Source organism: Bacillus rossius, chromosome 5 (assembly GCF_032445375.1).
Source record: "Bacillus rossius redtenbacheri isolate Brsri chromosome 5, Brsri_v3, whole genome shotgun sequence".
In the NCBI taxonomy this organism is placed as follows: Eukaryota; Metazoa; Arthropoda; class Insecta; order Phasmatodea; family Bacillidae; genus Bacillus; species Bacillus rossius.
In genome coordinates this window covers 10017815-10031953 of record NC_086333.1, presented here as the reverse complement: position 1 = coordinate 10031953, position 14139 = coordinate 10017815, and the positions used below count along the sequence as shown (strand labels likewise).

General features: G+C 35.2%; 1 protein-coding gene across 4 annotated transcripts in view; it reads right to left on the bottom strand.

Moving 5' to 3' along the window:
• LOC134531581 (eukaryotic translation initiation factor 4 gamma 2) overlaps positions 1 to 14139 on the bottom strand; it is a 247063-nt gene that overhangs the window by 177823 nt on the left and 55101 nt on the right. For all 4 annotated transcript variants that reach the window (XM_063367296.1, XM_063367295.1, XM_063367294.1 and 1 more), the window contains exon 3: positions 9458 to 9563. Coding sequence is in view for 2 of the 4 variants with exons in the window: in XM_063367295.1 (XP_063223365.1) it covers positions 9458 to 9563 (106 nt within the window). In the remaining 2 variants the exon portion in view is untranslated. The remainder of the gene's footprint in view (positions 1 to 9457; positions 9564 to 14139) is intronic.

Here is a 14139-nt window from a genome sequence, read left to right as displayed (position 1 = left end):
TGAGATTATTGAACTACAATATATTGTTGACACCAAAACAAAACAAAAATTGATACAGTACAAAGATATTCAAACAGTGTGTTAATAAATAAATACCTCGTAAATATATTTTAAAACTTTATCATAACCTTTCAATAAACTTTTTTTAAAACATTTTTACACAAAAGGATCATTTTTATACATAAGCAAAATTTAATATCAAAGAGATCTACTATTTGCAGGAATATGAAGATATTTATGGTAGAAGTAATCACCTCCTAATTTAAATGGACAGTCTCTGTTTATTATACTTAATATGTTAGGTTACTATAACTAAACTGAAGGAGCTATCAAAAACATAAATGCAAGTTCAGCAAAAAGCAGCTTTGTGAATTCCCGTCCCACAGGGGTATTTGAATATAATTTTAACTTGTGTATCTTGAATATAGGTATTTCCTTCTTCACTTATATATCGTTTTCTTATAACTCAAAGCTGTTGCCTACTCTAATTTGTATTACTGAGAAGTGCATGTTACTACAAAATATCAATTGTTTTTTACCCACTATCCATTATAAATTCGCAGGCACACACAATTTGATAAGGTAATTAAAGAGTCACAACCTTTCCATGGAAACAATTAAAAATGGAGGAATATATGAGTTCTAATAATGTTCTTTGATTTCCCCCAAAAAATGGTCATTTCGAAATTCCTACCCGATTCTGAAATACTTAATTGTGTAGAGGGCAATAAAGTCCAAGGAAATGGTGAGGTAAAACCATTAAAAACGAGAAAAATATTGAAAAATAATATATTAGTTATAACCATAACGCTGAACTCAGAAATAGTATTTTCCCAATTAACTCTAGTTTTACGGATAAGCCACTACCCTCCATGATTACCATTTCTAAACCATGCTGGAGGTGTCAAGTATAATTTTTACGATTTAGCTGTGTTTTCATAGGGCTTATGCTCTGTATAATCATTGGAACTAGAAAAATGAATACCTACAAACCTTGCAAACTTATTTGCTACACTGGTTTTGTTCATTGCAGAGTTTTGTTACATCTAATTTAGATAGTATGCACAGACACAACTGCGCCTATGTGGCAGGCTCTTTATGCTGCCCATATAAACACATATAATATAATCTTACTTAGTGTTTAATTTTCATTCATATAAATGTTTGACGCCGACCAGGGCTACGCACTCCCGAAGCCCAATTTGCCTCACGCCGCTGCCAACCCTCTAATTCAAACCTTACGCCCACAAGTACATGTGTTTGGTCACCCTGCACGAACACTTTCAGCGCCACCTGAACTTGAGCAGTGGAGACTATCTTTTTAAATCATGTAGTTAATAATTAAATAACTGTAATACGTAATACTTAAGTCTCAATTAATGTGTAATTCTTAAAGGGATTAAAATATGTTATGCTTAATTGTTCTGTTATATCAATCTACTAACGGGAAATTCAACTTTTCCTGCGGCCATGAAACCCATGGCCCGCACCAGTCTCTTCCGTTCTCAGTGCAGGGTAGGACGCATCTCCATACCTGCCAACTTTTTGAAACTCCCATCAGTAAAACTTTTAGAATTTATAAAATTTGGCGTAAATCATGTGCGGCAATTACTAAGTACTGGTAACCAATATCAATTTCTTGACTTTCCCATAACCTTATATTCGACCCAACGAAATCTTATGCAAAACTACTCTAAAAATATAACTTCTAGTGCTGCTGCAATAACATTTTTAAAAATTTAGCACAACAATGTTAACAACTAAAAAAAACTTACACTGAGAACAATAAACCAAAAATGAAGGTGGTCTTATTTAAAAAAAAAAAATGTTGGACTGATGGATGAATGATTCATGAATTTTATGTGAAAAAAATTAATCTGTAATGATCTGCTTAACTTGTAATGAATAACAGTGGTAGATTTAGCAGCAGGCTAAGTAGGATTGAGCCTAGGGTGGCAAATTTGGAGATCGATTTTTTTTTGCTACCTCATAGAAATCAAAAAGATTTCTGCATGACGGTTTTCTGTTTTCTGATGTTTTACAGATAGAAGTCTGCAACTAATTTTGCCGATGACCCCTCTCCCTTGTCATTGTACGTTCCATGAATCCGTGTAACAAACTTCCATATTCTAGAGTAAAACAGCTAGTTCGCCGCCCCCCAACCAGTAATCGGCCTCTGCGCCCTATCCCGACACTTTGAATGAGTGAAAAGATCAAAATTATAGAAAATGTATTCCTCTCTTCCCACTATCAACCCATACATGCCAGTCCTACTACTGGATGGAGTCTGCGAACTGGATGGTTTGTATATAATGAACAAGATTACTTACGACGATAGCATCAATGATTTTGCCAACAAACAATCGCGCAAAAAGGTATTGTAACAAACTTTTATAACTTGACTGAGTTGATTATTTTTAACTGTTTGTAAGCGCTATAAAGATTATTTATTCATGTTTACCAAATGTACATTATTGTGTAAGTAGCATGCATTACCCCGCCTTATTAATCGTACATGATCGAGCTTTAATTAGCTCAAAAATATACCCAAAAATTATTTTACATGCAATTTTAACGAAATTGTTGGATTGTAAAATTAATCTAGGACATGAAAATTGTAGAGGCAAGGGCGGCAAAAACTTTACAGCCTATACCTTGAAAATTTGTAAATACACTACTGAATGATGAAGTGGCCTTCTTTGCTGCTTGCAGGAAACACTGCTGAAGTTTTGTTGATAAGGTTCAGACCTCTAGCATTTGAGAACAGAGATTGACTGGATGGAGTGTTTCTCTTGACATAGATAACCTAGATTCTGTTTTTTTTTTTTTTTTTTTAACCAAGCTAAATATATGTTCGCATTCTGCATTACTGTGTTATATACTTAAAATGGAAAGCATTACCCTTGATATTCTGTCACATTTACAAACCCCTTCAACTCCTTGTGTATGTGACAACTCTGTCCATTTCACATCAATCGACACATCTTTGTCCACAACAGCCGAAAAGTTATCAATCTGCAAATTTGTAAATTGTTTATGGAGTTCATCTATTGCCAAAAAAAAAGTTTCCTCTTTTTTCACAGGCAAGATAATGGGGAAAAATTTCACAAAGTAATGCACAGAGGAAAATTGTGCATTTTCAATTCCCTTCAATCATGCCACTTCTGCATGATTTAAAACTTCATTCTTAAAAGGAAACTTATTAATCATGTAATCACATGCAGTAATTACTGAGCTGTAGAACACATGTTTCTCTTTGCTTTCGAGCACATTTATTAAAATTGTTGTGTGACTTCCTAGTTATTGTTGTTCTTATATTTCTTGACGTGTCCTATACCATTTGTTCAAAGGTCTGTATGGTCAGATGGACGAAAATAAATAGATGGAAAACACTGCGAAACTAGTAAAATATATTTAAATACTCGTCCATTTTCGTATTGGTGTAAGATATATAGGAAACATAAAAGAACAGAATATTGAAAACTTTTCGGAAAACTTCTACGCAATTTTTACCGCTTGCTACGTTCCACCATGTTTGGAAACTAGAGCTGAGTGGCGTTTGTTTTCCAAACGGACAAGCAAATATTATTGATTCATCGGAAAGAGCCAATGAGAACGACGATGTCAAGAACAAAGATTCTTCTTTGTTTGGTATCCACGTCCATGCTTGTTGTATCTCTTATACAGACCTCGTCGTTACAAACTCAAAATTACCCGTTCAGAAAATTTCTAAATTTATTAAAAAGTTTTGAAATCAATAAAAAAAATCTGGGCTCCATAAAACCGTAAAACAACGCCTCTACACGTAAATTTTACGGATAATCCGTAAAAGTTAGCAGGTATGCATCACCCACCTCGTCGACTTCAACTATTGCTCTCAAATGATGCAAATCATCCGCCATCATAATTATTTAAAACCTTATTAACCTTCAACGTCTACCCCAGTGGCAGACTGTGTAACTTAACTAAATAAAGTTCCCCGGAGCATTTTGTATTATTCAGTGAGCTAGCACTTTCGAGGCCAGGCCACGTGGTGTCCTTGTCAGCATGAAAGCTGGAGTACTTGCTGTTTTTTGTATGCATTGACAGTGTACGTGTCGGCGGCAATAAAACTTAATATTCACCCAACTCGTCGCATTCAATTCTCGACCACGAGCTTTCTGATAGACGGAGGTGTGTGGGGCGCCTCAAAACCCCACAAGCAGTAACATAGCGTGCCCACTGCTGAGAGCGGGCCGGTGAATCCTAGCGTATCCATGCAGGGGGGAATCCCAATTAGTTCAGAACATTGGGACTCTACTGTATATTCAAAATGTTGACGTATATTTAGCAACAAGCGTAATTATTAAATTATAAGTTAAAGTTAATATTCAGCTGTTTAAATGTAAGTAAAATCATGTATGATATGTGTAACTGAGTATTTATAAAGATGATTCAAAACTGTAACAGATATGCTGATTGGTAGTTAGACATGTGATTCATTACTGCATTGACTGTATTTTGTTATTGAAATTTATCACTAGCCATTTTTATGGTGCAAATTTTTCAACTGGAATAAGGAGTCTAGAGACATGACAGGAATAAGATGTTTTGATTGTGATATAGTAGAAACCCTGTCATACACTTTTCAACGGAGGGCACAAAAATGGTGTATGATGCGGGAAAAAGTATGAAAAGGGGGATGGCAATAACAAAAAAAATTTCCAATTTAGCATACCAGCACAATGTCAGATTAAACATAAATACATGTGTGTAAATAATTGCATTATATTAATGAAAGTTATGAATTCATCATTATATATACATACAATAAAACCACCAGAAAAGTAAAATACAGTACACAATCAAGCAAAACTGACATGAGAAACTGTGACCCACAAAATGTTATGAAATCCTTTCTTGGAGCGTAAAGGTGGTTGTGGGGGGGGGGGGGGGGGGGGAGGGGGAACATACCAAACCTAAATTAGGAACAAAAAAAGTTTGGCTATTTCTTGGGGAAACAGAAATTTTTGTTTGTTTCCTTTTGCAACATGTTGTTCCAATTTATACAAGTGAGGGAACACAGGCTCACTCACACTGACACTGTTCAAGTATCAAGACGATGTGTCCATAGCTGCTTATACAGTACTGCTTGTGTGTACGAAGGTACAGGTCTGGGTTCTTCACAATCATCATCCCCATCTTCTTCGCCATCTTCATGCTGTTGATTAGCATCATCTGTCTTCTGATGAATGTGGTCCTCAATTATGTAATTGAGTGTTTGTAATTCAGATGTAACAACTCCATCATCAATACAAACAAACTCGTCAAATGTGACATTACTGCCCAACATTTCCCACTGACCTGGCATAACATCACTGACATCAGGATCCTCAACTGTGATTTCCTCCTGAACAAGAAACCCTGCTTTCTTAAATTAATTTCAGACGGTTCTGAGGTCAACATGAGACCAATCCAATGCAAATAAATGCAGTGCAGTTAACATACTGATTGACAGTGAACTTGGATCTTTAGAACACTCAATCATGGTGAGGGACTTTCGAACAAGCCTTCTCCTGTATTTGGCTTGGAAACTTTGAATTATTCCAAAGTCTAGCGGTTGCAGTTCGCTCATACAATTTGGTGGGAACAACAAACTGTAACGTTTCTCAAAGTAACTATCTCGTATAAGCTGCACAGTTGTCGATAAAAAGAATAATCTTGTAATTTTGTACACCCATTTTTGCATCTCAGCATACAACTGCAATGAAAACAACTCCCTAGTCATCAATGCTTTCTTGTTAGCATTATATTTTGTTCGCAATGTTTTCACACCTTTGAAATACCTTGGCTTCAAACTTCTGCCAACAACGGACAGTAACTTCTCACTACCATCACAGCAAAACAGTCAACCACTGCTAAGCTTCCCACCATGACAAATTTCACCATGGAAACTCAAGGTTTTCTTTGGCAAAACATAAAAAAAAGTCAAGTTTCATCCGAATTGAGATATTGCGTAGTTCGTACTCACTCACAAGAGATGGTAGCTTCTCTTTCCAGTGTTCCACAGTGTCAGGATAAACACTTCTGCTCTCCACGCATACAGTGTTGTAAACATTTTTTTTTTTTTTTTTAACTATCTATCCATCCTTAGGGAATATTATTTAAAGAAAAGACAGGTAGCAATTACGTAAACATTATAATTGAATGATAAAATAAAAGGGGTCGTGGCACAGACTCTACTCTCGCCTCCTTGTCGGCAGCCTCACACGCCACACACACACACCTGCACACGGGGCGGGAGGTTTGAAACAGAGGGTGTTGGTGGGAGGAGAGGGGTGGCGACGGCGTGAGGCACATCGGGCTTAGGGAAGGCGTAGCCCCGGTCGACATTACTATCTATACGTATATATAGTATGGGATTTCGGTTAAGTATCACTAGATGAAACATAGTGTGTGTCTTCCTTCATGAATACTTTAATCAATTTATTACTACAAAGTTATAAGTAAATTTGAAAACCAATCGTATAATTTTAATTTATGTACGCAAAGACACTCATTAAAAGCAGGCTGTAAAAAGATGAGTATTATACATGTAGAATATGTAGAAAATTCAATATTTTACATTACATATTCTACAGTAGAATATACGCGTAGCATATATACATATTCTACGCTGTATATTCTACTGACCCAACCCTGATCTACAATATTATACATTTGTAGCCAAAATCACATAAATGAAAATATCAAGGGAGGTCAACCACTCAGTGACTAACTGATCCTCAATTAGTGCCACTTCCTTCATTGTTTCATTAATTTACATGGCTTTTTTCATTTCTAACATTTTTCTCTCTTCAGCTGCACGTTTCTTGTTAACTTGTGCATTTTTCTGCTCTTTTTCTTAATCCTTTCTCTTTTCCAAACATTCAACATAGCGAGCATGTGCATTTCGAGTGGAATGTATTTAGCTTTAGTAACTTTCACTGAAGAAACACCTCCAGCCACAGTCACTGCATCGTGAACTTGCCGAAGTGCAACAAGAGTTTCTTCAGATTGGTTTTCCAAAATACATTCAGAATTTATTGGAAAGCCCCTCTCCAAAAAAGCATTTCTATGAGTCATGATTAAAATCATCTTAACTAGAGATATGAGGTTTCCCGATAGCTGCCCACCATATTGCAAAGAATTCTCATCGAGTATAGCAGGTAGTTGATTCATTTTTAGTTTATGAAAGTGATTGGTGCCCATATAACAAAGGTAAAATAATTCCATGTTTCCAGATATCAGTTATTAAAGTAGTTGATCAGATATATCATACATCTGAATGGTAGTAGAACTGATAGTTAGCGTGAAATTAACATCATAGAACTGATGGCGTGAAATTAACATCATAGAACTCATAGCGTGAAATTAACATTATTATATCAAAGTCCAATCATTTGTTTTTCACATTGTAACAGTTTGTTCAACTCCCAAAAATCTGGTCAGTAGTTGATAAAAAAACCAAAATTGTCACACTTTTTTCCTTGTGTGCTGTGACGTTTCCCTTCCCTCCTCACGCGCCTGTGCACTAACTGTTCTGTATGGGTATACATTACAGGTTTATCTGCCCTCACGAGCTCTCACATTATTTCATTTGCTACTGATTAATCGTTATGCATTCATGTTTTAACTTTACCTTAAACTTACAAATTCTTAGGAGTGTGCCTCCGCCTGCATGGTTGGTGTAAGTACTATAGTCTTTTCACATCAGTATGCATGGTGGCTGCATCGCTACGTAGTGTTCTGCTTGTTGTGTTTTGTCTCAATTTTGTTTGGGATCGCCACTGTGTAAATTCTGTTCGGTTTCTTGCTCGCCAGCTCGATTGCCAGTCAGAGCTATCTTCTACGCAGTATACCTTATCAAACAACTTTCATTGTGACAGTTCGGAGTATGTTGGCAAACTCTTACTATTTTTGCTAACCTTCACTACAGTTTGACCATCTGTGTCAATTTACAAATGTGTATATTCAAATAACTTAAAGAGTGTGGCTGAAACGATTAATGCCTCGACTTGAAACTGTCCATGGTAATATCGTCCTGTGCCCCATTCTGCATGGGCTGCTAGTATGATTTTTGCTGAAGGCTGGTTCATTTAAGGTTTGAGTATTGTTTTCTCTGTCATTTATATGGCTGTACAACTTAAGTCTGAACACTAGGACTGTGTGAATATCAGTTTTTTAGTTTGAATCAAATACAAATATCAAATTATTCTTGAATAGAAATATTGAATTTGAATAGTAAGAATGAGAATCCCACTTTTTTTTATAACATTTAACAAATACATAGGGAAAGAGAAAGTAAATGGGTTGTGTACTGGCTTCTGTGAAATTAGACAAATAACACTACGTGAAAGGTTAGTTAGGTTAAGTCAGCTACAATAATTTCATGGAAAATATTTATATTATTTAAGAAAAAAAATTTGTTTTTAATTATGCAGCAATCCTAACAAACCTTTCACTTAAGTTCCTATTTGCCCTATTTTCCAAAACATTCATGATATTTTCGTTGCATGGAAAATGATAAGTATCACTAAATCAAGCAAACATTAAAACAAAGCCAGTGTGAATGAAGTATCATGAATATCATTACAATAATTAAAATTTATCACACTTTAAAAAAACTGGGTCTGTGACCAAATTAGAGATCACAGTTACGGATCTATAATAACACAGTGATTACAAAAAAATTATGGTACGTTAAGAAATGACATCAGTTGCTTTGATAGTAGACGTGTTATGGTCTCTGCTTGCTAATTGTTTCCAAATGGATGATTTATTGAAGATTATAAACTAAACAAATATTAAAAATAGATTAATGTTATGTTAAATAAATATATGTAGCACTTTGTAACTGGCAAAAAGTAATTTCAATCAAAATTTAGTGACCAAAAGTGACTTTTAGTGAAAAAAAAGTAAACTAGACTGATGCCTGCTTTTGTAACTTATTTTATAAATGGTGTGTCCCTTGTATTTGTAAAAAAAATCAGCATATTAGCAAAACCAATATCAGAATATCTGCAAAAACTTTATAAGAAAAGCTCTAACCAAAACCATTTTAAATCAAGAAGTAATGAACAATGCAAAGCAAGCATTGCATTAATTACAATTCTCCAATAGTTATTATTAAAAACAAACAACCCGACTTTCTTTACAAGTTAATGGTTCTCACAATTTGTACATTCAAATACATAAAAAGGTACTTGTAAGGATCTAGTTAGAACACACGCGCATGCACCGGTGAGCAGGCCTCGCTGCTGCAGCATTTGCATCAGTGGCAACAGCAGCATCTTAATTTTTTTTTGTCTTATCTAGTCACTAACATTTCTCAATTTTCTTGCCAGGTGTACATATGGTGTAAAATGCATTCAGTAACTTATTTGAACATTAACATGAGAAACTTTTGTTGCTTTGGACTTGGACACTGGGGACTTGCCTTGCGGAAAATGAGATCATTCTTGTTTTCTTGGGAAAGTGCATCTCGTCTGACAGTTGAAGGAGGGATCCAGCGCCGCTTAGTGGAGTGGGAGCGAGAGTCGTCCCTGCAACATACGTTGGAATCACCAATAAACACCAACATCCCTTCAGCAACAAATGATGCACAGACAATGTGGTATGATCTGACCAATGCATTTCAGCTTAGAGCAAACTGTACAAACATCCAATTTCTATACATAGTGTTAAAAACTTTTATCCCTACATAAATTTCTAGATCTGCAGCATTGTACAGTAGGAATAATGTGAAATTTTAACCAATTTAAAACATCAAAAGCTAAACTAAAATTTGATAAAATATTAACAATACACCGGCCACTCAAATTAAAGCTGTTCGATTTGCAGGGTTTTTGAAGTAAGCACAGCACAAATTACAAACTAATTAGAAGTTGCACTGTCACAGATTTAAAGTGACATTCAATAATGGCCGGGGTCTTTCCATGCCAAATCAGCAGTTTTAATTTAAATTCAGCTTGACCCTCTTATATTTCAATGATTTTTTGTTTATTTTCCAGCAAAAAGTAAATGAAGTATAAATTTTTTTATATATGTTTTAAGTGAAAGTTTTTTTAATTAATTTTCAAAATTTAAACTAACCCAAATTCTGCATGTTTCTGATAAAGAAAAATACTTTTACTTTGGTAACGGTTGATTTTAGAAAGTTTGAATTTGTCCCATTTTAAAACATTTTTTAATGGACTCAACGTACAAATCGATAGGGGTTGCTTCATTAAAAAAATACTAAAAAATGAACAATCCAAAATTTTGTTGTTTTTTTTAGGTCACAAATTTTAAATTTTTTTTAAAAATTAACAAAAATTGGTTGCACCATTTTTATTTTACCTATTACAAATAATTTTGGGAATATTATGGGTTCATGAGATAGGCATAAATCTGTGATATACGTTAAGAGCAGGTTTTTAATAGTACCGATTTTGTTCATTTATTTACTTTTAACCACTCTAAAGCACGAACATTGATGTTTCAAGTACTTGCACACAAAGTAATTGATAAGAATTTTTATATGCATTCTATTATTAGGCTGTTTATCAACTTTAACACACAGCATTTACAAAAATAATGATAGTAAGCCACAAGGAAGACTTTCTTATTTATGCAGAACTGCATTTTTCTGTAACAGCACATGTGATGGTATTGGAGGCACCATTAAGAGATTGGCAGAACATGTAAGTATTCAAAAGTCATATGAAGACCAATAATGACTACAGAAAACATTTTGGGTACTAAATTGCTACACAAGAAGAGTACATCGCAACAGAAGACTACTTAACAAATAGGTTCAGTTTACCATTCCTGGTACCATGAAACTTCATCCTTTCCTACCAGTAGAGGGAGGGTAAAATGAAAGTTAGAGCAATATAAATATTCTTTGGTGAAACCGGTTTGAGTGTTCTGTGGCATCTAAGGGCATTCGGGCTCTAAGTGACGTATATGCAGACTTGCCAACTTTTGAAAACTTCAATTAGTAAAATACATAAAAAATTATATAACACGCGTAAACTGCTCGCGGCAATTGAAAAATTAATAAACTTTCATGATATCACATTTTTTTCAAGCAATCGAAATTATGTACGTAATCGTTTTAACATATATTAACATTGCAACCAACAATCATGCTCATTATTTACCATTATGGAAACATTTTTGCGTAGTATCACATCAAAGAAAAAACTTCGTTCCTTGTGGTACCCTACCAATCAACTGAGTGTACCTTTGTTACAATATACACTGATATCAGTTAACTTCCATGCTCCATATACACAAAGGATTTAATTAAAACTACTTGCCAGAAAAATATTAACTTTTTTTAATACAGTAAACAAAATTCCTAATTTGCAATGAATTAAATGTAGGATACAACTGATATGTACAAATACACTCACCAATTGAGACATGAATGTTTTCTTCAGATATGACTGAGTAAGTATAAGTAAGCACAAATAAACAAAAGTATAAAAAAAAACACACAAAAATGAAAAAACAAAGTCTGCACACACACACACAATTGCCTAGATTATTCTTTTTATAAAGATGCTGCAGTTGCTTTTTTGGCCATTCTTAAGAATTCTTCAGAAAACTGCTGTTCATAACAGACTCCTTTTTGGCTGCACTTAATTACAAGCATGCTTTCCAAGGACTGGACTGAAAGCTGTGACCTGAATTTTGTCTTATTTTTTTTCACAAGACTAAACACGCGCTCACACTCCGCATTGCTGTGCGGGATAGTCAGTATTGAAAGCATTATTTTGGCTACTGTCAAACTTTGGGAGTATATCCAAGCCCATTTCACATCAACACGCTCATCTGTTTGTACTCACAAGAGAAGAGATGTCTTCTAGCTGGAGAGCAGTAAACTGTTTGTGCAGCTCATCCATTGCAGTGTCAACCGTCTCATTCCCTTTCACTTACAATATAAAAGGAAACATATCTATGAAATACCTAACATTAGCTAAGGCAGCATTTTCAATATCATGAATTTTTGCAATTTCTGCTTTTTCAACAACTTCATTCTTCAACGAAAATTTGTGATGGATGTAATCACAGGCAGTTGTGAAAATACTTCCTTACTGCAGTGTAAAATTCAAGCTTCTCAGTATCAGCCAGTGAGTCAACAATTCTGGAAGTAGGGCAACCAATAACTAACTCTGAATCTTGTCTCTGGTTTTCAAGTTGATGATACCTAACTTCAAGTAGTGGCTTATTCTTGATTGCCACCGGTTTTACAAATTTTGAATACAGTTCCTGCAACAGGCCGCAAAGCAACTTTCTCAAAATATGTATTTGTGGTGATGCTGACTGCAACAATACATTAACTTTGTCGAAAGTAGGTGTAACATGAACTAAAAACAAACAGAATGCTTTATTTGATGGTGTAGACAAAAATATGAACAATTTTCCTCGCGTGAAAGAACGCTGCAATTGTTTTTAATGTTGATTTTGCTGATGAAACACTATTATTGAAGTACACTTTTTTTTGTACAGTCCCATCCAGTTTCTGCTTCTTTGTAGCAGCTTGTGAGCTACTAAAGCTTGCTTGCTTCACTTCACTTCACTTTTTTTTTTAAAACAGTTGAGTACCTGATACAGATTTTCCACTCTCAGATGAATCACTAGAAGTTGCACACTTAGATTTCACTGGAACAATGTGTCAATATAGAAGTACTCTTTCCTGAATCACAACTTGTAATTTTGTAAGTCATCACTAGAGCCAAGATTATATGGTTTTATTTTGAACCTGATTTCATCATTTAAACATTTCGTCGTTATTTCGTCTTTTAAAAAAATACGGGTTTTTTAAGCTATTCATGGTACTTACACAATATATTTCACGATTGTGACATAAAAAATATTGTGTTGTTTAGAATCACATGTAATCAACATTTTAATGTTCTGGTTAAACATTTTCTCTTAAAAAGTACCATCGCTCATCACAGTTCCAATTTTTTGGATGACACATTAAAAAAAGAAACTACAGAAAGTTTTACTATGCACACCTTTACACAAAAATTAAGAAAATGCTACCATTGTTAAAAGTTCTGCATTTTCTGGCTTCAGCGATCTTCTTCTGTCACTAACAATTAAAGAGTATGTTGAAAAAGACCGTTCAGAATCGACATTTGAGGTTGGTATCCAGAGCAACTTCAAGGCTGCTGTTGCAAATTCTGAGTAATCTGCTTTCATTCGACACAAAATCTCCATCACGTCGATGTGCTTCACATGTGGCTTTTGTTGTTCTTCAGCGACAATTTTTTTCGGGGCTACATATCTGCCAGCTAGAGTAAGCTTTGGTACCTGCTTGATGAAAGGTAGGGTTTGGGTGTGCTGTAAGAATTCTTTATCATCCACAAAATGTTTCCCATATTCTGAGGGTCAAAAAGTGCTCCAATATTTGTAAACAGATGCCGAGAAGGATCACAAGTGATCAGTTCATTAAGTTTCAGCAGACTCAAATTTGCTGTATGCTTGAACTTCTCTTTCAGTTCTGCAGTATGTACAGTTCTCATTGTTGACAAAATGTTGTCAACGGATTCTGGCAATATATCGTTTGTCAGCACCTCAATTACAAACTGCAATTTGTTTAGTCTGGATGACAGATGAGCACAAGAATATGAGCTGCCTTCCAACCAGTTGATGCATGATGTCGTACAGCTTACCTCTCCTTCCCTTGTCCAGACTTCAAGGTTCATCCCTCCCACGAATACAAACCATCGTGTCTCTCTCCCCCTCCTCCCTCAACGTCCTTTGGCATGCGAAACTGTCAACATCCTTCCTCCCCTTCTCCAAACTGTGTGCGACGAAAGCCAGGTTTGCATAGTCCATTTCTGGTAAAATGAAAATTTTTTAAGGGCCCTGCAACAGCCATTTACCGTTAATTGTTTTGATACAATTTGTTTGTTAGTTACACAACATTATTTCTGCTGGGAAATCACTGAAACTTCAAAATTTCTTTAATGGAAAAATTTAGCAGTGCCGTAAAAGTATTCATTTTTGCCGCAAATGAACTATACTCGCCCTTCCTGCCGGACAACATTCTCGGCGCGTGACGCATGGCAACTACAGTCGTGTGCCGCGCACAGCCACGAAAAACCTACGTGATTTCCA